Here is a 27,514-nt window from a genome sequence, read left to right on the forward strand (position 1 = left end):
ACTATTTTAATATTTATCTATACTGATTAATCAAAATATATATATTTATTTATACGAACGGAAATTCTCTGCACTCATTTGTGTCTCCACGTTTTTTAATTGTAACTCATTTTCTTTTTAAAATATATATTGTCTCCAAGTTTTTTCATTTTCTTTTACACAATTATTGATATAACATCATTTTATATTTATATATTGCATGGATACATAAATATTTATATTTATTCAATATAAAAATATATTGATGTATTTTTTTTAAATGTGTATGATTAAATCAAAATTAAAGTTTCAACTATACATTTAAACCACAATTAGAATTTCACGTCTACAATTACACATTAAACCGAAATAAAAAATAAACTCAAAATTTAAAAATTTAAAATTTAAAATTTAAAATTTAAAATTTAAAATTTAAAAATAAAAAATAAAAAATAAAAAAATAAAAAATAAAAAACTTAAAAATTTAAAATTTAATATTTTAGTCCATATTTCAATTAAAAAGTTCAATATTCAAAATTAAAAAAAATTCCAAAAGAAAAAAAATAAAAAAATATGTTAAAAATAAAAAAAAATTAAAATTTATCTTATAAGGGCGTTTTTAGTGAAAACGCCGCAAAAAAAAAAAAAAAAAATTAAAATCCCCAATTTTTGATTACCCGCTCGTTAGTCCCTACTCATTTTCTCTCGATCTGTTAGGGTTTCTTTTAATTCTAGGCTTTCAAGAAAGCACTGAGCCTGCTCCAAAAATGCTGTGAGAAAGAGGATCTGTTGGTTTAGGATATAACTTTTGGTTCATGAAGAAGCGATCCCTCCGCATCAAGATAGTCAATCGCTGCTCCTAGAACCGGGGGAAGACTAAATGGGCGAAAAGAAGACATTCCGGGGGCAGCAATCTAAGAGATTTCAGAATCCCTGCCCCAGCAGCAGCAGCAACGAAACCCTAGAAATCTCCCGTTTCACCTCTCCCTTATCAATGTAAGCCTCTCCATTTTTCAATCTCCTGTTGCTCAATTCCGTTGTTACCAATGATTGCTCTGCCTATAGTTCCGTTTGCTTTCAGTATGAACCAGTGCATGAAAATACAAGTGCTAAATTTCCTCCTTTTCTTCTTTTGAATTTGAATTGTTAAGTGGATTTTCGCTTTGTTATCTTTTTAATTAGTGTGTTGGTTTCGATGTGGAATAACTGAATCGATTGAGAGTGCGCTGTGAGGTGAAAGAAAAAGGAAGAACAAAAAATGAGTAGGCTATCGTTTAGGCCACGCCCATTGGACATACACAAAAAGCTACCGATTGTTAAGTCAGTCAAAGACTTTGAAGATGATGACACTCCAACTTCCGCTACTCGCAATTCTCAAATGCTCCATCTTGCTGCTGTCGAAGTTGAAACCGAGGTACCCTTTTCACTCCCTTGCTTTTCATAGCTCAAAAACTTCACTGTGACTTGGCATTATCCTTTAAGGCTATTTTTGTTGAATCATTTGATTTCATACTTCAAATTCACTTGCAATTTGTAATCTTAAGGTGAAGCAAAATCAGGGGGTTTTAAATTATTACTTATGCGAATGGAATTTGGTTTTAAATTATGACATTTGCATTTGCATATAAACATAGTTTGCTAATAGAAATTAGGGCTTTGCAACAGTTGAGGATATTTTTGTTAATATCCATTTAGCAATGGATAAGAATGTGGGAATTCTTGCTATGGAAATCTACTTCCCTCCTACTTGTGTTCAACAGGTGATTTCATCTCTTCCTTTTTTTTTCCTATTAATTTCTTCGAGTTTTTGAGTTCTGGGTTTTGGTTGGGTAGCTGATTCAAGGGAGAAAAATGGGTCAAAGGTGGAATTTTTTTTGGTTATTTATGGTGAATAAACTGATTGCCTCCAAATTTAATTTTCTTGGGGTTTTTTTCTTGTTTCAAAATTTTTAATTGTATATCTGAAAAGTTCATCTCATTTGAACTCTATAATTTGGTGAAGTCTAACTACTGTTAAAGTGTTATGTTTGATTCCTTACTGGATCAATGGGTGTTAATTACAATTTTCCCTAGAAAAAAAAATTCTAGTTTTGCATGATCATATGGTTATGAATACTTGTTTTAGTTTATAGCAGAATGATGGCTTTTTATTTGATATGTTATTTATTCATAGATTAATGTAATATGAGATTAATTTTATGATATTCATTTCTTTTTCCTACAAAACAGGAAGCATTGGAGGCTCATGATGGTGCTAGTAAGGGGAAATACACCATTGGACTTGGACAAGATTGCATGGCCTTTTGTACAGAAGTGGAAGATGTTATCTCTATGAGGTTACAAATTCTACATTTTATGTCTACTCTTCTTATATGTTATTAGCATCACGTAATACTATTTTACAGTATGTATAATAATGACTAAGATTTGCATTGTATGGATGGTTGAAATGAACACTTTCTTCGATTTTACTAATGTGGTTATGTTTGATATGCAGTTTAACAGCTGTTACTTCACTCCTTGCAAAATATAAGATTGACCCCAAACAAATCGGCCGTCTTGAAGTTGGTAGTGAGACTGTGATCGACAAGAGCAAGTCCATTAAGACCTTCTTGATGCAAATCTTTGAGGTACTCTTCCCCAATCATCACGATTTCTTATCTAGGATAGTTGTCCCTTCTAGCTGCTAGCCATTATACGGGGTCATTTTGTCAAAGGCTATTTTTTTTTGTTATGCTACAAAAATATTGCTAATATTAGAGGAATTCATGTTAAAAAAAATAGTATTGAGCTATGCTTAATGGATTAATATTAAATAAGAAAAAAATATTTTTTTAAACTCCAAATTAAAAGAAATTCATTATTTTCAAATAATAAAACAAATAAATAAATAAATAAAACTATAAAATAAAAAAAATATCATATCATCTATCATATTTCGGTCCACATTGATTATTTTTGCTACTATAATATAATTAATGAGACTAAACATTTGGTTTAGTTATTTTAGTTGTCCTCAAATCGGTTTAGAAAATGCTGTCCTTTCACGCTTCCACCTCTCTTACTGGGGTATTTGGTTTCCTGTAACTAGGAGAAATATACAAAAGGTGAAACAAGGAAAGCTCTTTACTGGCATAACTAGATAATGCCGTTGTGCAACTCGTAGAACTACAGTCTTTATATGTGACATGTATATATTTTTTGGTTAAATCTTTTCAATTTATAACTTCATATGCTCTTCCAGTGATGTAAATTAAATATAATTTGCAATTGATATTTTTATTTTCATATTTTTATGTTACCTTTAAATTTAAAAATTAAAAAAACACAACCTGAATAAATTTAGAAAAGAAACTATATACTTAAATCTAAAATATTAAAATCTTGAAGTTTTTATTTTAGCTAAAATTTTATTAGCTTTTTATATAATTTTTACAGTTTCTTTTTTGTATAAAGTTTGGTCTTCTAAAAATCTTTCCTATCTCAAACTCAACAGGTAGTCAATAAGCACTAAAACTGATTTTTCACAGTTTTCTTCTTCTATTTCAGGTATGTTAAGCTTCTCTTTTACCCTTTTTTATTTTCTATAATCTTTTGCTACTTTGGGTCTCCTGTAATATAAATTTCTTCTATCTTTATTCATTTTCTTAAACAAAAAACTATTAATTTAAGCATTGAAGAGTGATTGAAATGCAAACTTTGCTTGTTGTCCCTAGTTGCATCGGCAAACCATAGGTGCCTTAATTGAGTATGCTATCAACAGTAGTTTATATCCCCACTGGTAGAGTCTTTCCAAATCAAGTAATTTGGATTAGAATTGAGACTACAAAGTATGCATGAATTCTGTCCATTGGTTCAACTCCCATTAAAATAAATGGATGCCCATGTTCCAACTCCACTGCTTTCCCATCTTAAAGCCAAGCAGAGTAAAAAACTCGAAATTAAATCTAGACATCTCCATCTTGTATGTGCTTCAGAGAATTGGTAAAGGTCGATAGAAACTTCAAATCAACAGAAAGATATCGGGTTAATTCTATTATTAGTTCCTATACTTTGCGAAAGTTATGCATTTAGTTCTTATATTTTAATTTGACCAATACTTTTCGAATTAGTTAATTTTAGGCCCTGTACTATTTTAAATTTTAAAATTTTAGTTATTTTCTTCTTATCGCCTGCATAGTTTGACTTTGCTACTTGTTTTTAGCTTTGCTGCCATTTATCATCTTTTTTTTTTATTTTTTAAATTCTTGTATTTGCTCTAGTTTTGCTGCGTGATTGTTTGTCTATTTTGTGTTTTTTTGTTGTTAGTTTCACTAAGTTATATATGCAGGCATTGCAATACTTTGGCTTCATCTAAAGCTTGAACCAGTCCTCTGTTGTATATTGTTTCTTCTTCTTTTCTGATCTTTTTCCTTTGATTAATGAGATGTGATGATGATTTGGCATTATTTTCTCACCAGGATGAATTATGTTTTAGAAATTCTAATACTTTGTGTGTCTGTTTGTGTGTGTGTGTTTTTCTATGTATTAAATTACATATTGGATCAATGTTTGTGTGTGTGCGTTTGTGAAAAAAGCGCCGCTAAAGGTCATGGTCTTTAGCGGCGTTTGCGAAAAAGGCGCCGCTAAAGGTCATGGTCTTTAGCGGCGTTTGCGAAAAAAGCGCCACTGAAGGTCATGGTCTTTAGCGGCTTTTTTAAAAGCGCCGCTAAAGGTCCTGGTCTTTAGCGGCGTTTGAGAAAACTGCGCCGCTAAAGGTTATGGTCTTTAGCGGCGTTTGCGAAAAAAGCGCCGTTAAAGGTCATGGTCTTTAGCGGCATTTTTTTTCAAAAAAATGCCACTAATTTTTGCGGCGTTGTTCCAATTAGCTTTTAACTCTTTTTGCACTCAAACAATATTTTAATGTTTAATTTACGTTCTAATAAGTTGTACAAATTTTTGAATGGAGTCTTGGAATTGATTGCAAATGTTTTGCTTCTAAATTCTGATTTTACTTTGTAATTGTTTCAGCATATTTAAGTATAATTTTATTTTATATTAACTTATAATTTTATCATTTTAAAAAAAATTAAATAATTTTTTTTAAATGTCAAAATATAATTTTACAACATAATAACTTTTAATTCTATAATTTAAGAATTGTGGAGTCTCCTCTAAATTCCCCCTGCTTAAGCTTTTATTTATACTTACATAACAATATTTTATATCAATTAAAATTTATTTTGAAATAAATTCAAATTAATGGATAAAAGTAGTTTGACTTAAAAGATTATCTATTTGTACTTTATATTAAAAGTTTAATTGAGTTGATGTCAATTTTAAATCGAGTTCTAAATTAATTATGAAATTATCAAAAAAAATTTAATTTTACAAAACAATAAATTTTATTTTGAAAGTATTTTTGTAATTTAAATATTTTATATAAAATTTAAAAAATACATATATAATGAGATTTGAACACAAAACACTATAACATTTACTTACTTCTTCAAATTTAAGCTATATTTAATGTGCATATAAATTTTTCTTTTAATAAATTATTACATAATTATTTTCAAACACATCCTAACTGTGTTATAATCTTTAAATTTTAATCTCAATAATTTTACATCAGCACTCCAAAATGACCAAGTTATATATATATATATATATGGTATTGCATTTGGAGTACTCAAAACTCCATCACATTATTTGCTCATCTGTCTCTTTCTCTCCCAAATTCATTTTCATTGCCTTGTCTTTACTTCAATTTTTCTTAAACTTAGAACATGATGTTTTGCTTTGTTTCCCATTTACTTTTTCCCATCCTTTATGTCTTTTTTTGGAATAAATTTTTTTTAAGATTTTGAAGTTTAATTTTGTGGGCTTAAGTAAGTCTAAAATAGTGTGCTTCAATTTAAAGGTTTAAACAATTTATTTTAATATAAATTAAATCTTATCTATACATTTGATTATTTGACGAACACATTTGATTAAAGGTTAATAATTATAAATTAATCCTCCCTCTACTTACTAGGGTTACACAACAAAACACATATTAAAAATTAATAGAAAATTTATAGCCTTCACTACTTAAGGTTTGTGTAACATTAAGGGAAAAGATCAAAAAAAGAGAAATCAATTTATCGTGTTATATTTTTTCATCAAATCTAGTGGCCAACTCCAATTCTACATTAGGTAATTCTTACTTGAGAAAGCCATATTATTGTAAAGATCTTAAAATAATTATTTATGCAATATCAAGATTTTGATTTTCATAATATTCCAATCATTAAATTTTACATATGGTATCATGAGCTTCATTAAAGAATATATGTTCATCCATTATAAATTTTCGCTATGATAATATTTACGTGGCTCCAAAAAACATATAAAAAAAAGATTATATGAATTTGATGATAAGTTTTATGTTTTATATATGATTAATATGTGAAGTTAATAAATGTTGGTGAGCTTGACGATGAATGATTTTTATCAAACATGATGTCTAATTTATTCTATAAATGATTTGATGATGAATGGTTTTTTGAAAAATAACGATGACAGCACATTAGGTTGTGAATGAAATGAGCATATTAACCAGGTTAGAATGTTGTGGTTTTGATTGTTGGTTTTATGTCATTCTTAATTTTATATATACAATTAATGAGTTATATTTTGATATATAAAACTAAGGATCCATTCAAGGTCATCTTTGAGAAACCTGTTTTTGTCAAGAAGGATCGCTCGATAATAAGTAGATTTGTCTGAAAATGGCATTGTGTATGTTTCTCAAAAGGTTATAAAGTGAAGTATAGTTGCAGAATTTCTAGTAGATCATGCAGAAGAAGAGTATGAATCCATACACCTTGAGTTTTTGGTTGAAGAAATAATGTCTATTTCAAAGGTCAAAGAAGGAAACTTGAGGGTATATTTTGATGGGCCATCAAACATTAGGATCAGAGTAGTTCTAATCTCCCTAGATGGACAACATTTCCCGGTTACTACAAAATTGACATTTGCTTAGGCGAACATGGCTAAGTATGAAGCGTGCATTTTAGGTTTACAAATTGCGATTAAGAAAATGGCCAAAGCTTTGAGGGTGTTTGGTGATTCAGCATTGATAAACTATTAATTGAAAGGAGAAAGGGAAATAGGAGATCCCAAATTGGTCCCTAATTAGAAGTACATCCAAGACTAATCGAGCAGTTTGAATATATTCAATTTCAGCGGCTGCCAAGATAATCAAACAGTCGATGCATTGGTCACTTTAGCTTCAATGTTTAAAGTCGGGTCAGAATTTGAAATATAATCGATTAAGATGAAAATTAGGACATGCCAACTGTACATTTAATATGTCTAATATTGTTTAATAGGGCAATTATGAAATTTTATAGAATAGTTACATATAATAGTCAAAATTTTCAACTTGTAATATAAAATCACCATATATCATTTTTGTAACACCCTATACCCGTAATCTACGCCGGGGTAGAGTACGAGGCATTACCCTTACCAGATTTCATGCAAACAAAGAATCTCAAGTCACCAAGACTCGGTCCAAATTTAAACTTTTTTAATCTCTACCTTATACTTCTTATTGTGGGCCTACGAGCCTTAAGTCGACCGTTGAAAACCATTCGGGACTATACTGGGTCCTTAAACCAACAATGAAAATTTTTTCTTTAAAACAGGGCATATGCCCGTATGGAAAGGCAACACGCCCGTGTGACCAACTCGACATGGTCGTGTTGATGGCCTGTGTGGCTCACACGACCTAAGCACCCTGGGACACGCTCGTGTCTTACACCCGTGTAGAATTAACTTCTAATTCACACCTACAGGGTTTTCACATGGCCAGACACGCGCTCATGTCCCTCACACGGCCAAGACATGCCCATGTCCTAGCCCCTGTGTAAATACCTGGGTATTCTATTTCTGACGTCAGCATTCCCAAAATGACACATGGCCATGGCACACGCTCGTGTACTAGGCCGTGTCCTCCACACGGTTGAGACACACAGTCGAACTACACGCCCATGGGGCAGACCGTGTGTCACATACGGCTTAGACACATGCCTGTTTGTGTACCTATGTGGACAATATAAGGCTATTTACCAAGCCTCATTGCCACCCTTACTTGCCTATTTCCATACAAATTCCAACCAATGCTAAAAAGAGCACAATTTCTAAAATTAAATCTACCACAATAGAAATTTGTTCCACCATGATAATGCATCTTTTATAAATTCTAAAATGAATGTTAGCCATCATTCAAGGCATAATACAAATTGAAGGGCTTCCAACCCAAGCCAACACATTTGGCCAATTCTCAAAAACACAAAATAATAAAGTCTAAGTTCTATACATGCCATATTCAAAAATATAAATCCAACTATACCGAATGCTTCGGATCGATATCTCTGACTTCTGGTGCTCATTGAGCTAGATAGGTGGCACTGTAAGGAAATAGAGAGGAAAGAGAGTAAGCATTAAAGCTTAGTAAGTTGTATATAAGTAAATATACAACAACAATATACCAATAACCAGCATGCTCATGATACTAAGGTAGGCATAAGTATAACTTACTCATTACCGTCCATACCAATCCCAAGTTATATATATATAGAGCTCATATCTCATATGTACCAATTAGGTACCTGTACCATTCACAACACGGTTATACTTTCCTCATTAGCTTAAGAACATAACGTTCATCATTGAACCATTTGGAACACTACCGGATATTCATTACGCCTCAAACGTGGGTAAAGTGTCGATGCCATGTCCCAGACATAGTCTTACACTAACTATCATCTCGTAGCCGATGCATGTCCCAGACATGTCTTACACTAGCTTACGTCTCGAGGTCGATGCATGTCCCAGACATGTCTTACATTAGCTCTCGTCTCAATGTCGATGCCATGTCCCAGATATGGTCTTACACTGGCTCTTATAACGTGGCCGATGCATGTCCTAGACATGTCTTACACTAGCTCACACACAAATGACCCAAACGTCATGGCTGAATATCCGATTTACTTCCTAAGGTTACAACGGAATTTCCATTATCTCAATTATCATTATACATTCTCAATTTCACAACCAAGCAATTCATGCTATATTAACTCAATACAATTCAATACATACATTAACAATGTAGTTGTATTATTTACATACAACTTACCTTGGATTACAAAACGTATACAACTAGTCGGTTTAGTCGACTTACTTGGCTTCCCCCGGTCTAGGTTCCGATTTGAAAATTCTTGATCTATATTAGAAAAATACACTCATTTAGTCACTAAAAAAAGTTAATAAATTAAAAACTCACATCTTCAGCAAAATGACCATTTTGCCCCTAAACTTTGGCAAAATAACCATTTTACCCCTATGCTCGAAAATCAATTTTTATCGAATTTCTTCGCATCTTGAGCCTACCTGAACTCTTTTTATTGTTATAGCAACCCCAAATTCATCATATTTCACACATTTATCAACAATTTTACAACTCGTGCAAAATAGTCCTTTTAGGTGTTTTCATGGTAACCCCTTTCACAAAAGTTGTCTATTACACAACTAAGACTCATACTCTTCCATAAAATTTTAGAAAACACCCTAAATTCTCTCATGAAAAAACCCTAGACCTTCAACCATTTTGCAAGATATACCCCTCATTTGAAAGCTTATGCTTCAAGGGTCTCAAAAATACAAAAATCATCAATAAAGGACATGAAAGTCACTTACTTCTAGGGATGATAAGTTGCTGAAAATTTTGAAGTCCAAACACCCCCAAAAATGGTTGAAAATCAGTTAGGTAAGAAGATGAAAAAGGGATGATATCATCTTTCTTTAGTTTATTTCCTTTTTAGTCAAATAAGCCACCCAATTTCCACCTAACCTTGAAAATTGTCTCATTTTTTTCTAATGGCTGGCCATGCTATCATAATAGGGTATAATTGCCCTTTAAAGACCCTCAATTTTTATTCTTTAGCTATTTGAAACCTCTAATTATCAATTTAGGACTTTTAAATTTTATGCGATTTAGTCCTTTTTCGCAATTGGGCTCACAAAACGTCAAAATTAACCCACCAAATTTTTCATGTACTAATATAAACATGCTATGACTCTAAAATAATAATAAAATAATTTATTCTACTTCATATTTATGGTCTTGAGACCATTATTCTGACTAGCCCTAAAATCGTGTTGTTACATTTCTCCCCCTTAGGGATTTTCGTCCCCGAAAATCTTACCGGTGAACAAGTTCAGGTACTGATCTTTCATAGTCTCCTCGGGTTCCCATGTGCCTTCCTCGACTCCATGCCTATGCCACAAAACTTTCACAAGTGCTATACTCTTATTTCTCAATTGTTTAACTTTCCGAGTTAAAATCTTGACCGGCTCTTCACCATAAGTCATGTCCGGATGAATCACAACCTCTGAAGGTGTAATCATATGCGAAGGGTCCGATCTATATCGACGTAGCATGGACACATGAAACACATTGTGAATCTTCTCTAATTCTGGTGGTAAAGCCAATCGATAGGCAACCGACCCTATTCTCTCGATAACCTCATAAGACCCTATGAAACGAGGACTCAATTTACCTCTTCTACTAAATCTGAGAACTTTCCTCCACGGGGACACTTTCAAAAAAACATTATCACCGACTTGAAACTTAATTTCCTTTCGTTTCAAATCCGCATAGGATTTCTGTCTATCCGAGGCGGCCTTCAAGCAGTCACGAATCACCCTAACTTTCTCTTCAGTCTCTTTGACTAGATCGATCCCGTGAATCTAACTCTCTCTTAGCTCAGTCCAATACAAGGGCATTCGACATTTTCGCCTGCAAAAAGCCTCATAAGGCATCATTTTCAGACTTGTCTGATAACTGTTATTATAGGCGAATTCAACCAACGGTAGATACTTTTCCCAACTGCCTTGGAACTCGAGGATGCAACACCGTAACATGTCTAATATTTTTTTTACTCTCTCTGACTGACTGTCGGTTTGCGGATGGAAAGCTGTGCTAAAACTCAACTTTGTTCCCAATGCCTCTTGTAACTTTTTCCAAGACCTCGAGGTAAATCTCGAGTCTCGATCTGAGATAATCAACAATGGCACTCCAAGAAGCCTCACAATCTCAGAAACGTACAAGTCAACTAATCTCTCAAGGGAGTAGTCGGTACGTACATGTGTGAAGTGTGCCGACTTGGTTAGCCTATCCACAACAACCCAAACAACATCCTTTTTTTCAGGGTTACCGGCAAACCCGTCACAAAATCTATAGTGATCCGATCCCACTTCCACTCGAGAACCATAATAGGTTGAAGTAGACCCGAAGGTACTTGGTGTTTAGCCTTCACTTGCTGACACACTAGACACTTAGACACAAACTCTGAAATGTCTCTTTTCATACCCGACCACCAATACATTTTCTTCAGGTCGTTGTACATTTTTACACTACCTGGGTGCACAGACAAATGACCATTATGTGCCTCTCTCAGAATCTTCTGAATAAGCTCATTGTCCTTGGATACACAAACTCTGTTTTTAAACATTATACATCCATCTGTACCAATATGAAAATATGATTTAATTCCCGACTCACACTGAGTTCTCTTGGCTTGCAATTTCTCATCACCTTTCTGAGCTTCTCAGATCTCTTGAAGAAATGTCGGTCTAGCCCTCAAATCTGTTAGAACTGAACCATCATCAGACAAAGCCATATTGACATTTATTGCTCTCAGTGCAAATAATGATTCCCTACTCAATGCATTGGCAATCGCGTTTGTTTTTCACGGGTGGTAGTTGATAATTAACTCGTAATCCTTTATTAGCTTTAACCATCGCCATTATATTAAATTTAAATCCTTTTGAGTCATCAAGTACTTAAGGCTCTTGTGATCAGTGAACACCCTACACTTCTCGCTATATAGATGGTGTCTCTAAATTTTCAACGCGAATACGATAGGAGCCAACTCTAAATCATGCGTCGGGTAATTATTCTCATGTGGCTTCAGTTGCCTTGAAGCGTAAGCTATGACCTCACTTTCTTGCATAAACACACACCCCAAACCATTTAAAAAGGCGTCGTTATATACCACAAATTCCTTGCCCGACTCTGGCTACACTAACATTGAGGCTTCGGTCAACAAAGCCTTTAATTTCTCAGAACTCTGTTGGCACTTTTCTATCCATTCAAACTTGACATCTTTTTGCAGCAACCTTGTTATCGGTGTAGCTATCATAGAGAATTAATTTACAAATCGTCTATAATATCTGGCTAAACCTAAAAATCTTCGAACCTCAGTTACATTCTTCGGTGATTTTCACTCCACAATAGTCGAGATATTACTTGGGTCAACTCTGATCCCATCACCCGACACAATGTGTCCTAAAAATCTAACCTCTTTAAGCCAAAAATCACTCTTACTAAATTTGGTGTAAAGCTATTTATCTCTCAAAGTCTGTAACACAGTTCTCAAATGCTTCGGATGTTCATTCTCATCTCACGAGTAAATCAGTATGTCATCAATAAAAACCACTACGAACTTGTCCAAATACGGCCGAAAAATGCAGTTCATTAAATCTATAAACACTACCGGGGCATTAGTCAAACCAAAGGGCATGACGAGGAACTCATAATGCCCGTATCTTATCTGAAACGCAGTCTTCGGTACATCTTACTCTTTCACTCTTAATTGGTAGTATCCGAATCTCAAGTCAATCTTGGAAAATACAGTGGCTCCCTTCAACTGATTGAATAAATCATCTATCATTGGCAAATGATACTTGTTCCTTACAGTTACCTTATTGAGTTGTTTATAGTCAATACATAACCTCATCGACCCGTCTTTCTTTTTCACAAACAATACTGGTACGCCTCACGGTGAATAACTAGGTCTTGCAAAACCTTTATCTATTAGCTCTTACAACTTTGCTTTCAACTCTTTCAACTCTATCGGGGCCATTCTATACGGAGCAATAGAAACGGGTGTCGTACCGAAAGCTAACTCAATTCCGAATTCTATCTCCCTCACCGGAGGCAATCCGGGTAATTCTTCTGGAAACACGTCTATAAACTCACAAACCATTGGTACTGATTCAATCCTCAACTCAGTCACTTGAGTATTCAACACAAAAGCTAGATAAGCCTCATATCCTTTCCTTAAATATTTCTCGGCAGTCAACGACGATATTATTATAGGCAAATTATCTGACTCACTTTGCCCAACTCGAAGAACATTCTCGTCTTTACATTTCAACTCAATTATCTTTTTCCTGCAGTCCACTACAACACTATGAGCAGTTAACCAATCCATCCCAAGGATTACATTAAACTCATTAAACAGTAATAACATCAAGTTAGCTAGAAAACAATGACCTCTAATTGTCAAAGTGCAATTTCTACATACTTGGTCCACTAGTACATGTCTGCCTAAAGGATTGGATACTTTTATTACAAACTCAGTGGACTCTACTAGCATACTCATACAAGGTATCAAATCCATACAAACATAAGAGTGAGTAGATCCCGGGTCAATTAAAGCAACAACAGATATTTCATGAATAGAAAAGGTACCCGTGATCACGTTGGGAGACTGCCTCTTCTTGAGCTCGAATAGCATAAGTCCTTTCAGGTGCTCTGCCCTCTGATCTCACCATAGTATCTCTTGGTGTTCCTCTACTGCTAACTCCACTTCCAGGGTTTTTTTGTGATCTACCCCTCAAGGGAGCACTACTTGCTTTCACATCTTGTTTTCTTTCTTTTTTGTCCAATTCAGGACAATCACAAATGAAGTGTTCCAATGATTCACACTTGAAACAACCCTTTTCATTCCCTTGGCACTCGCCAAAATGACGCCTACCACATTGCGAGCATTCTAGCCTATTTGGTCTAGTGCTACTAACACTTGCGGCCGAAGTGGTCTGGGCTCTAGAAGTTGTGTTCTGCCGGTTCTTCTTCCTATTTGAATAACCCCTCCGAAGCATTTGATAGGGTAGTGAACTCTTTCAACCTTTTGGATAAGGACTGATGTGATTTCCCCATATGTCTCTTCTTTGAATCCCGCGACTCAAAAGCCGCTTTCCTCCTTTCTTTAATCAACTCTTCAGCCTTACAGCCTCTTTCAACAAGTGCCACAAACTCCCGCAGCTCTAAGATGCCCACAAACACTCGGGTATCTTTATTGAGGCCGTCATCAAACCTCTTACACATAGTGGCTTCTATAGACATGCACTCACGTGTATACTTGCTAGGCCTCACAAACTTAAGTTCATATGCCGTCATTGATATTCGCCCTTGCTTTAGCTATAGAAATTCTTTCCTATTTTGGTCAATGAATCTTTGGCTAATATACTTTTTCTGGAATTCCTCCTGGAAGAATTCCCACATGATCCTCTCTTTCGGTATGACGAACACGAAAGTGTTCCACCACTGATAAGTCGAATCCCATAGAAGCGACATTGCATATTTCACGCACTCTTCAGGTGTGCATGATAGTTCATCAAATACTCTAATTGTATTTTCTAGCCAAAACTCTGCTCTTTTTAGGTCATCATCTATGCTAGCTTGGAACTTTTCTGCTCATTGTTTTCAGATCTTGTCTACCAGAGGCTTATCTCTTCTAAACATGTCCGCACCTTGCGGAGCTACCTGGGCATACTGAGGAATCGGAGGAGGTGAGGAAGGTGGAGTGTTCAGATTCGCACGAACAAACTCCATGTACCAAACGTCCATCATTCAGAGGTAGGCCTCTTTAGCGCCTCTGCTTTGGCCCATAGTTACAGGCTCACTCTCTACTGGCGCGGTCCCTTCGACGGAAGTCGGTACGTTACTCTCTATGTCATCTACTATGGTTCTATCAGGATCCATTTACTATATGAAAACATAATTTATAATCGTCAAAAATCGTCACACTATTAATATACAATTATGACATATATAGCTAGACTCGTACTCTCGCTAGGTCAGTCCTAAAACCGACTAAACCATAGCTCTGATACTACTAAATGTAATACCCCATACCCGTAACCCACGTCGAGGTGGAGTACGAGGCATTACCTTTACTAGATCTCATGCATACAAGCAATCTCAAGTCACCGAGACTTGGTCCAAATTTAAAATTTTTCAATCTCTACCTTAAACTTCTTGTTATGGGCCTACGAGCCTCAAATTGACCGTTGAAAGCCATTCGGGACTATACTGGGTCCTTAAACCAACTATGAAAATTTTATCCTTAAAACAGGGCATATGCCCGTGTGGAAGGGCAACACACCCGTGTGACCAACTCGACATGGTCGTGCTGATGGCTCGTGTGGCTCACACGGCCTAAGCACCTTGGGACATGCCCGTGTCCCACACCCGTGTAGAATAATTTCTAATTCACACCTACAGAGGTTTTCACACGGCCAGGCACACGCCCGTGTCATTGGCCCATGTCTCTCACACGGCAACGACATGCCCGTGTCCTAGCCCGTGTGCAAAAACATGGGTATTCTGTTTCTGACGTCAGCATTCCCAAAATGACACACGGCCATGGCACACGCCCGTGTACTAGGCCGCGTCCTCCACACGGCTAAGGCACATGGCTGAACTACACGCCCATGGGATAGATCGTGTGTCACACACGGCCTAGACACATGCCCATGTGTGTACCTGTGTGGACAATATAAGACTATTTACCAAGCCTCATTGCCACCCTTACTTGCCTATTTCCATACAAATTCAACCAATGCTAAAAAGAGCACAATTTCTAAAATTAAATCTACCACAATAAACATTCGTTCCACCATGAGAATGCATCTTCTATAAATTCCAAAATGAATGTTAGCCATCATTCAAGGCATAATACAAATTGAAAGGCTTCCAACCCAAGCCAACACATTTCGCCAATTTTCAAAAACACAAAATAATAAAGTTTGAATCCTATACATGCCATATTCAAAAATATAAATCCAACTATACTGAATGCTTCGGTTGATAGTGTGATCGATATCTCTGACTTCAGGTGATCCTTGAGCTAGATAGGCGGCATTGTAAGGAAATGGAAAGGAAAGTGAGTGAGGATAAAAGCTTAGTAAGTTGCATATAAGTAAATATACAACAATAATATTCCAATAACCAGCATGCTCATAATACCACGGTAGGCATAAGTATAACTTACTCATTGTCGTCTATACCAATCACAAGTTATATATATAGAGAGCTCATATCTCATACGTACCAATTAGGTACCTGTACCATTCACAACACGATTATACTTTCCTCATTAGCTTAAGAGCATAACGTTCACCATTGAACCATTTGGAACACTACTGGATATTCATTAAGCCTCAAACATGGGTAAAGTGTCGATGCCATGTCCCAGATATGGTCTTACATTGACTATCATCTCTTAGCCGATGCATGTCCTAGACATGTCTTACACTAGCTTACGTCTCGAGGCCGATGCATGTCCTAGACATGTCTTACACTAGCTCACGTCTTAATGCCGATGCCATGTCCCATACATGGTCTTACACTGGCTCTCATAATGTGGTCGATGCATGTCCTAGACATTTCTTACACTAGCTCACACACAAATGACCCCAAACGTCATGGCATGAATATCCGATTTACTTCCTAAGGTTACAACGGAATTTCCACTATCTCAATTATCATTATACATTCTCAATTTCACAACCAAGCAGTTCATGTTATATTAACTCAATACAATTTAATACATATATTAACAATGTAGTTGTATTATTTACATACAACTTACCTCAGATTACAAAACGTATACGACTAGTCGGTTTAGTCAACTTGCTTGGTTTTCCCTCGGTATAGGTTCGGATTTGACAATTCTTGATCTATATTAGCAAAATAAACTCATTTAGTCACTAAAAAAATTTAAGAAATTAAAAACTCACATCTTCGGCAAAATGACCATTTTGCCCCTAGACTTTGGCAAAATGATCATTTTACCCCTATGCTCAAAAATTGATTTTTATCGAATTTCTTCACATATTGAGCCTATCTGAACTCTTTTTATTCTTATAGCAACCCCAAATTCATCATATTTCACACATTTATCAACTATTTTACAACTTGTGTAAAATAGTCCCTTTAGGTGTTTTCATGGTAACACCTTTCACAAAAGTTGTCTTTTACACAACTAAGACTCATATTCTTCCATAAAATTTCAGAAAACACCCAAATGATCTCATGTAAAAACCCTAGACCTTCAACCATTTTGCAAGATATACCCCTCATTTGAAAGCTTATGCTTCAAGGGTCTCAAAAATACAAAAATCATAAACAAAGGAAATGGAAATCACTTCTAGGAAGGATAAGTTACTGAAAATTTTGAAGTCCAAACACCCCCAAAAATAGCTGAAAATCGGTTGGGTAAGAAGATGAAAAAGGGATGATATCATCTTTCTTTATTTTATGTCCTTTTTAGTCAAATAAGCCACCTAATTTCCACCTAACCTTGAAAATTGTCTCATCTTTTTCTAATGGCTGGCCATGCTATCATAATAGGGTATAATTTCCCTTTAAAGACCCCTAATTTTTATTGTCTAGCTATTTGACACCTCTAACTATCAATTTAGGACTTTTGCATTTTATGCGATTTAGTCTTTTTTCGCAATTGGGCTCACAAACGTCAAAATTAACCCACCAAATTTTTCTTGTACTAATATAAACATGCTATGAATCCAAAATAATAATAAAATAATTTCTCCAACTTCAGATTTGTGGTCCCGAGACCACTATTCTGACTAGCCCCAAAATCGGGCTGCTACAATTTTCTCAACAACCATTTCTCTAGTACAAATTTAGTAAAACACATATTATACCACATACTTCTTATCAAGATAAGATAATAATCAAACATCACAGTATCATAATGAATTTTGTATGCATATTCATACCTGTCAACTTACCCTTTGTACTAAATTTGACATGGAATAGTTTAACACATTCATAATGCCATTATCACTACAATTCAATTAGCTTAATTACTTAATTAAATTCACAAAAAGAACAAAAATTATAAAAGTACAAACCGAAAATCACTAATCCTCAATGTCTTTTGCCTTCCCTTTCTTTTGACGAACTAACTTCGTCTTTAATTATATTTTATAAATTAAATATGAACACAAAGTTAAAATTACATCTTTAACTAATAAAACATTCAAATCAAATATGTTATACATTTATTCATTTTGGTCCTTTTGGACCTTAATATTTGAAATGCTTGTAATTTACACTTTATCTGATCGAATCACAATTCGACTTCGTAATTATACTACAAGGACTTCCAACTATCAAATTACAACAATTTTCATCCAAAGTTCACATCTTGACTCTCTTTCTAACCTAATATTTAACATGATTTCTCAACTAAAACTTAACAATTGAACCATTTGGGCTCCTTCTAACATTGATTATCAAAATTCTATAAAACATCATGAAGAAAATCTTACCTATTTTTTGTTGGAACCTACGGCAATGGAGGAATAATAAACATCCAAAAGCTTTGATTTTACTCCCTTTAGTCTCTTAGCCGAATGAAGAAGAAGAGATATCCACTTAATCTCTTTCATCCCTTTCTTTTATATTCATAATTAATAATTCTTAGTAATTATAAATAGTTTAATCTAAGGGTCATAATTAATCCTTGAAATAAATAGTGGAGCGTGATGGCTATGATCAAGTTAGGCCATTAACCTTATATAAAATTATGGATCAATTGATTTTAAAGATATATTTAATTGCTTAACAATATTTAATTGCTTAACAAGGACTTGATCATTACTTAAATTAAATCCCCTCGTTTACACATCTTTAGAAATTAGTCCATGTACTATGTATTAAATAGCTTAATCAATTTAATCACTAGTTAATTTCATCTCTTAGAGCTGTATTGAACTCACTAATTTCTCAAATTAAGTTTCGAGCGGCTCGGTTTAAAGAATTTAACTTTAAATCGACTTTTCAGACACTAACAAAAATTGAGCCATTACATTCCGATTAATGCTTATAGTTGATTATGATGTTTTTTTATGATTTTTTTAAGGTTTTTATATCAAGTTCTTAATCCGGATTATTGCTATTTCGTTCTTATTTTTTGTTTGATCCGTTTAATATCAAAATCGTATTGTAAAATGTGTCTTTTTGTGTTTGTGAAATTCTATTGGTTATAAAGGTTTCATATTTTTTGCTTGTACCTATATGCGGCGACTGAGGCTAGGGTTTTAGAAACCCCAGCAACAAGTTTGTTAACAAATGGGTCATTGGGATAAAATGAAAAATGGGCTTAAAAGTTAAATTGGTTTCCAAGGGGCCTAAATTTAAAATGAAGTTGGACTTTAGATTAAAAAATGAATGGCCAACTCAATTTCCATCATTATTCAGAACTCCAAACAATGAATGGCCAAATTCCAATTTACCAACTCGATTTACAAACATTTTAAGCTTAGCACGTACCTCTAACATTAATTCTAAAAAGAAGAGTGAATGAGACCTTCTAATTTAATAGAATCAAGTGCAAATGAGCTCCAAATTTACTGCTCGGATAGATTCAAGTATCTCTATGAATTCAAGTCTATCTTAGTTCTCCTTCGGATAGCAGTATACTATCATAAATAAATACCACAAATATTCATATAAAAATAATTAGTTTTTTATTAAATATATGCATTGTCCCTTAGACATTTAAATATTCAATTTATAGCATTTAAACACTTCAATTTGCCCTTTCTCAAAAAAAAAAATATATTTAACAAAAATAATAATTTATCTCCTTAATTTTCACTATTTATAGAATAAATAATTTAATATTTGATAAATTCTAAAGTTGTAATAAGTATGAAATCAATTTATTCATTTTCTTGTAAACATTTCATTAATTAAATAGACATTAAAATTTTACATGATTTAATTTACATTTCATGAAAATTTTTAATTTGATGATTACCAAATTATATACATAAATAAAGAATTCAAATTTAAAGGCACAAACTTTAATACTCATTTACATAAAATACTTGAAAGCCGAATAATTAACGACATTGATTTATAATACCTTATCAAATCACATTATATCTATATACATGTATGCATCGGGTACTTAATATATTTCAAAACTAATGGAATCAAAATTGTCTTATTAACTTATTTTCCTAATTTCATCTGTAAGTAATAATATATATATTAAAAAATTGAATATAGTACATGAACATCTATAACAATATATAAAAGTTATCCCCAAAATTCATCCTAAAGCCTGCATTCAAAAAATTGGACTTGTTTTAATTTTAATTTTAAGGGCTTTTTTTGGCAATTTTCAAGATGGGCTAAGTGTTACGGATTTAGAATTTTTGCCTCACGATCCGTGCAGCTTTAGGTACTTACTTTGCTCCAAAAACGCCTAAGTTAGACTAATTCCAACAATTGAGGATTCAACAGAATTCCTCCATAGAATCAATACATAGCGAAAGCGACTCAAAGATGAACAAAGATGAACGAAGAACAAAATAAGAACAAAGCCACAGAAAGCTAAGAACACAAGAGAGAAAGTTTTGAATGAATGCTTTCAAGAATTCTTATTGCTTAAGAATGAAGTGATTTACAATGATGGGAGATGCATCTATTTGTAGTTGAGTCTTCCCAAGTTCAACGGTACAAATCAAAGTACATCAATGGCTAAGATTAAAAGCTATCTACAAATCAAATCTCTAATATTACAGAATCATATCTTCTAAAATTTACATATCATATCTAAGATTGCATATCTTTGAAGATCACATTCCATATGTGTCAAGCTTTGCAAATGGACCTTCAATCTCTCCAAGCAATGGGCCAGTTCGATTGGGCCAAATGACCTCCCTTGAACTTGATGGGTCGTACAAGTGAGCCATGGTTGCGGGCTCCCATGCGCAACCCATGACATTCTCCCCCACTTGTTCTAGCAACGCCCTCATCACGTCCTTCGCATGGAACTGGTCTGTATTGTCTTGGAACTGCCACAAGGCCTCGGTGGGTTCCCAACTTGTCTCACTATCGGGAAAACCCTTCCATCCATCGAACTAAGTATTCATGCCACGACCAATAGTACTTTCATTTGATCACACGGTTTTCCTTGATGCTTTCAACTACTAGATTGTAGGAGACCTTTAATCCCATTGGTGCTCATTCGGACTTGCTTCGATTTGGATCTTCTTGATCTTCATGGAATGGCTTAAGCATACTTACATGGAACACTGGGTGGACTTTGAGCTTTGCATGCAGCTCCAGCTTGTAGGCTGTCTACTCCCTTCACAACTCGAAAGGGTCCCTCATACCGTCGCACAAGCCCTTTGTGCAAGCCATTATGTCGCAAAATCAAGTGCAGTTTAGCAAGGATTGAGTCATCAACTTAAAATTGCACATACCTTCGATTATGATTTGCTTACTTCTTGTTGTGCTTACTTCCTTGTGTAGACAAGCTCTAACTAAATCGTTTTGCTCTTGCCAATCTATCGCAAATCGATAAGCTGCTGAATTTGGTCTCGCATAGCGAGTTGCAACAACATTGGGTGTAAGTGGCTATTGTCCTGTCAGTATCTCGAATGGACTCTGATTCGTAGCCCCACTGTGTTGCGAGTTGTAAGAAAATTGGGCCACATCCAGCAACTTTGGCCAGTCCTTTTGTGTGGCACTTGCATAGTGCCAAAGATACGTCTCCAACAACACATTCCTTCGTTTTGTTTGCCCATCGATTTGTGGATGCATGCTAGTGGAAAAGTTCAAGTCCAAACCCATTAACTTTAACAGCTCCATCCAGAACCAGCTCATGGATTGTCCATCTCAATTATTGATGATAGACTGTGGCACTCCCTAATATTTCACCACATGTCTAAGGAATGAAAGAGTTGCCTCCTCAGCAGGGCACTCATTGGTTGCTGGATAAAGGTTGCACACTTCGAAAACTTGTCCACCACCAACAAAAATACTTGCAAACCCATCAGATTTAGGCAAACCCACAATAAAGTCCATGGATAATCTCTCCATGGACTCTCCAGAATAGGCAAAGGTTGTAACAAATCGGCAGCAGTCTTCAACTCGATCTTATCTTGTTAGCACACCAAATAAGTTTTCACATAGGTATCTACATCATCTCCCATGTTAGGCCAATAAAACCGATCCTCCAAAAGAGCCAAAGTACGGTGCATGCTTCGATGGTTAGCCCATCTCGAATCATGAAATTCCTTCATGACTTTTTTGCGCAAGTTCCTATATTGAGACACATAAAGACGATGTCCCCGAGTGTATAACAATTTTGCCTCAAGCCAAAACCGCCTCGTTTTTCTATCTTTGGCAAGCTTGATCAAATTTTTGACTGTGGGATCATGGGAAAATCCCTCTCGAATACTCTCCACTAAAGGACTAGTGGGTTGGCTGATTGTTGCAAACTCCATCTTTCAACTGAGCGCATTAGCCACAGTGTTGGCACTCCTCGGCTTATATTCCATGCTAAAATCGAACTTCGCTAGGAAAACCTACCAACGAGTTTGTTTTGGAGACAACTTTTTCTGGGTTAGGAAATAACTATTTTCAACATTATTAGTGAATACCACAAACCTGTATTCCAGCAAATAGTGTCTCCGTGTAATCTCCCTAAACTGGGTCTAGTAAATTCAAGTACATTTTTCAAGTTTCGAGCATGAATTTAGGAATTTATCGGGTTAATAATAATTTTTTAATTTAATTTAGGACATCAATTTCATCTAAAATCAATTAAACAATAATTTGAAAAATAAAAATATTTTTGGAAAATTAATTTTAAAGTAATTAAATAATTATTAGTGAAAATAATAATTTGGGTCGAAAAAATTTTAAAATAATTTTTATTGGGGTTAATTTGAGTTAAATTTAAATATTAATTAAATAGGATTTAATTGTTAAATAAATGAAATTTTGGAGTATTTATTTGGCAAATAAACCTTTAAATTCGAAATTTTTGAGGGAAATGATCAATTGGTAAAGTAAGAAAAATGTAGGAGTGACCATTGGGCAAATTTCCCAATTTTTAAATTTCTAGTGGGTTGTTTTAGTTGTAAACACAATGCATCTAGCCTACTTTTCACACCATTTACATCAAATTAGATAGCTATAAAATTCATTTTCTTTACATGGTTTTAAAGATCTATCATCAGAGAATAGATTCAACAAATTTCCTTCTCAAAATACTCTCTCTTTTCACTCGAAATTATTCACAAAAGTAGCCAAAAATATTCTAAAATTTCTCAAGATTCTAGAATCAAGATTTTCAATTAAAGAATTTAGAACGAATCAAAGGTAATTATTATTTCTAAACTTATTTTTATGATCATTAGAAGCATATTTACATGATTTGAGTGATAATTACATGATTTTTTTTATCAATGCCATCTTCTTCAAAAGCTTAAGGTGCTTTAATGGTGGATCGTGAATTTTGAGAGGAAACCCACAAATAAATGGATGTTCCAACTCAAAAAGGATATATTAGAAGGTTTTTGATCTAATTTATCAAGATTAAACATGTTTTGTAAAGTAATTTAAAGAATTTCGAATTTCATTATCTTCATGAACAAATTTTTTGGATTTTTGTGAAATTGATTTAAATATGAAATTGATGCTTAGTATATGTTTATTTGGTCTAGTATTGATGTTTGGAAGTGATTAGGAGGGTTGGAGTCCTCGATTTTGTGAGGAATCGAGTTTTTGACTTGATGATACTAATCCGGTAAGGTAAATTTGAGTGAGAATTTCGTGTAGCCTAGTTGATGAAAATTTGTATTTATTGTATCTTTTGAAAGGTGGTAATATTTATTTTATCTCTGTTGAAGCTCTAAATCTTGAAGAGGATTGAGCTAATCCAAATTGAAGCTTGGATTTGCTTGGTTGATCACTTGGTTATGGTTGAATTAGTTGTGCGGTGAGTGTTATTAAAGGGCGATTTAGTAAATTGACCCTTATGCTTAATTGGATGATTAATTAATGATTGCAAATATTTAATTGAGTTTTGGTTGATTAATTTTTCAAGATTATTGATATATGTTTAAGTGATAAATTTTTTGTTAAGTGGTTTTATGTGCTTGATTTGATTGATTATAATGGTGAACTAATCAAGCATGCTGGAGTTTTTGGTTCATGGTATGTTGATATTTCAATTGATAAATGAACATTGATAATAGGTAATCGGTATGCTATATTTAATTTGATGTTAAAATGATTATGTTACATGATTCACATATGCAGTTTGATATTTTAAATTGAGCACATTATTGATTGAAATCATGTTATGATTGATTGGTTATATTGATATTATAGCATGGTGGATCCATTGAATATAGTTGGCATGCCATAATATTTGTGAGTACTCACCATATTGATATGTTATTTGTGAGCAATGAGGCTCTAGGTAGACTAATTTAGAGTAGATAATGGAGTGTTAAGCTTGTGTCTCCACTCAACGGGATTGATTTGAGGCGATATAAGGGAGTGTGTGGCCTCGGTCCTCTCAATCTAGGACTGATTCTAATTCTGATTGGGAGTAAGGAGATTTGTTTATCCGATGTATGACTTGATTAAGCCATGATTGTATATGCTAATATAAATATATGAAATGTTATATGCTAAATTGATGATTATATGCCATGATTAATTATGATTTTTTATACATGGTTGAGCATATGACATTGAACTATTATGGATTGATATTGTGATTGAAAATTTATATTTTATTGGTTTCAATTTAAGCATGATTTGGGTGCTAATTTACTCGTCCTTTTGTTAACATTCATTGAGCTTTTTAAGCTCACATATTCACATTCGTGTAGTTATTCGACGGGATTGAAGAGCTGAGGAGCTGAGCAAGAGAGTTCCAAGAGATTAAGGCTTGGTAGAGATTTAGTTACATGTTTTAGAGATGTTAATCGGGCATTGTGGAACTTCTGAGACTTAGTTTAATTTTGGTTGTAATTAAACTTGGACATTGGACATTTTTAAATTTTTATGGATTTATAATATCATATATGCATGTTTGAGTTTGATTATTGAATAATTAACAGTGTATTGTTGCTTGATAACACGGTGATTGATAACACAGTGTCTGAGGCATGATGTTTACACTAACCATTGTCTAAATAAAGCTTCCATGGAGTGGTTTATTAACGACTAAGGTATGCCACTTGTTTGAATTAACCGGTGGGTGATATGCTTGAAATTGAATGTTTAATTCTATTTAATTGAGGCTTAATTGGTGTTAATAAATTCAATTAAAGGTGTATGAATATTTAGATATTTAATTGTAGTTAAATTGGGTTTAATTGGCCATTAAAATACTCAAAATCCAGTTTAAAATCAATTTTTTCGCACAAAAAAACTATAGTGCACTGTTGGGGGTTTGAATTTTGGTCTTTTTAAATTGGTTCTCTGGTCCATTTAAATTACAAATTAGTCCTGTAACTTGATAAGTCTAATTAGAGCCTTAAATGATAAGGAAACTTGATAAAATTTTAGGATTAGATTAGTAATTGATAAAATATGTTAGAAACGCACTCAATTTAATATTTGGGTATAGTACTGATAGTTTGAAATTGTTATGATTTAGTCCTTAATGATAAAACTTGAATTAGACTTAGAAAATAAATAGGGCTTACATAAATTTACTAAAAGAGGGTTAGTAAATGTATAGATCTAAATTCGGGTTAGTGTAATCGTAGATGATTAAATAACAAAAATGCCGTTAAGTTAAATTACTTATAAAAAGTTTAAAATAGGTTCACAAATTGCTTTTGCATTAATAAATAACTAATAAATGGATAAGATTGAGGTGTTATAAGGTTGGGGTGTCTCTTGGGAGGTCATTAGCCGAATAATCACTCAGGTAGCTAATGTAACTGTAGCAGGCCCAATTTGCCCAGTGTAACGCCCCCACGCCCGAGACCGTCGCCGGAGTCGAGTATGAGGTGTTACTAAGCTTAATTTAACATTTTTAGAACTTTGGATTATTTGTTTCTACATTCACAGCTTTTAAGCTACTTGCGTCACAGTCACAAGAAAAATCATATCTCGAGTTACGAAACTCGAAATCAAGATCCGTAAATTTTCCCTGAATCTAGACTCATATACCTATCTACTAATTTTTTTATAAAATTTTTGGTTGGGCCAATTAGTACAGTTTATTAGTTAAAGTTACCCCTGTTTCAGGACTTGACTGGTCTGACCTCTGTTTACTACGAACTACTTTTCTATCTGTAAAAATTTCATATGAATATGAGGTTTGTTTCTCCTAAAAATAGACTCAATAAGGATTCTGAGGATATAAAATACACCACCTAATTATATCTTTAAAATTTATGGTGAATTTCTAAAGTAGGAACAGGGGATTCAGAAACTGCTATGACCCTGTTTCACTAAAATTCAAATATCTTCTAACATATAATTCCTTTACCTGTTTCATTTATTTCATGTGAAACTAGACATAATAGCTTCAATTTGATATGTAGTCTATCATCAAATTCAATTTCTATGATTTTTAGTAAATTTTCAAACTCGCGTCAGTGTTGCTGCAGTATTCTGTTTATGGCAAATTTCATCCCTCTTATGAGTTTTTATGCACTAAGTATCTTAATAATTTTCCTTAACATCAAACATAATCTAAACTTGCCATTTTCATAATTTATCATTATCAAATATATTCTCAACCATTCTGTCACCATATCATAAAATCATTTACACAAAATAAGTATATTGCTATACATGCCATACTTAAATTTACAAGCCATTTACCAAAATCTTCCTGATAGTGTGACTGAGCCTTTGACCTATCCCGACTCCTGAATTGGCTTGTCCAAAACTACAATGAGTAAGAAGGAGGGAGTAAGCATAAATGCTTAGTAATTTCATATGTAAATAATAAATAACATAACAAACAATCAAACTAATCAACATTAGCATATATCATCAACACACTTATCACATTTTTTTAATCATTTTTCATCATCTTATTACCTTATCGTGGTTGTAATCAACACTCAACCCGAGGGTTAAATACATACCTTTCCAAAATATCCATTTCTCATCACTTACCAATACGTCTCTTTTCATCTCGAGTATTCCTCCATGTGAGTAAAACTTTACCCGTTGAACACATCGGAATATAATTCGGATACATGGATAATTTGCATATAAGTGCCACATATTCAATCAAGCAATCATGTAACCCGCCCATAAGCGAACTCGGACTCAACTCAACAAGCTCGGGCGTTCGCATCCATAAGTGAACTCGGACTCAACTCAACGAGTTCGGATGCCTAGTTACATCTCACGAACTCGGACTCAACTCAACGAGTTCGGACATTCGCATCCATAAGTGAACTCGGACTCAACTCAACGAGTTCGGATGCTCAACCATCCTAGTGACATGTCACTTGTATCCTAATCTATTCCTAAGGTTCAAACGGGATTTTTCTCGAACACTTATCCTTGCCGTCTTCCGTAGAATGCCGAAATCAATACTCGGTAACAATTATA

General features: G+C 34.0%; 1 protein-coding gene across 4 annotated transcripts; it reads left to right on the forward strand.

Moving 5' to 3' along the window:
• The first annotated feature begins 508 nt into the window (after positions 1-508).
• LOC107897938 (hydroxymethylglutaryl-CoA synthase) lies at positions 509-25,054 on the forward strand. Of its 4 annotated transcripts, none has more exons than XR_005903551.1 (7): positions 668-975; positions 1,162-1,393; positions 2,209-2,315; positions 2,477-2,609; positions 3,476-3,528; positions 23,824-23,912; positions 24,817-25,020. XR_005903551.1 is itself a non-coding variant. In XM_016823546.2 (7 exons), the coding sequence occupies exons 3-6, from the start codon at positions 1,677-1,679 to the stop codon at positions 3,491-3,493; spliced, it is 321 nt and encodes a 106-aa protein (XP_016679035.1). In that variant the 5' UTR covers positions 668-975; positions 1,162-1,393; positions 1,645-1,676; the 3' UTR covers positions 3,494-3,528; positions 4,310-4,478. The 4 variants fall into 4 exon arrangements, 3 of the variants coding, with proteins under 3 accessions (XP_016679033.1, XP_016679035.1, XP_016679034.1); XM_016823546.2 differs by lacking the exons at positions 23,824-23,912; positions 24,817-25,020 and adding exons at positions 1,645-1,739; positions 4,310-4,478; XM_016823544.2 differs by lacking the exons at positions 23,824-23,912; positions 24,817-25,020 and adding an exon at positions 4,310-4,478 and having other exon boundaries at positions 509-975.
• Positions 25,055-27,514: the final 2,460 nt, after the last annotated feature.

Source organism: Gossypium hirsutum, chromosome A10, assembly GCF_007990345.1.
Source record: "Gossypium hirsutum isolate 1008001.06 chromosome A10, Gossypium_hirsutum_v2.1, whole genome shotgun sequence".
Taxonomy (NCBI): domain Eukaryota; kingdom Viridiplantae; phylum Streptophyta; class Magnoliopsida; order Malvales; family Malvaceae; genus Gossypium; species Gossypium hirsutum.

Bases quoted from the DNA above. Each gene is read 5' to 3' on its own strand.
- LOC107897938 (XM_016823544.2), top strand. From the start codon at position 1,238: ATGAGTAGGCTATCGTTTAGGCCACGCCCATTGGACATACACAAAAAG. The intron at 1,394-2,208 runs GTACCCTTTTCA...CCTACAAAACAG, and splicing joins CTGTCGAAGTTGAAACCGAG to GAAGCATTGGAGGCTCATGA. The intron at 2,316-2,476 runs GTTACAAATTCT...TTTGATATGCAG, and splicing joins GAAGATGTTATCTCTATGAG to TTTAACAGCTGTTACTTCAC.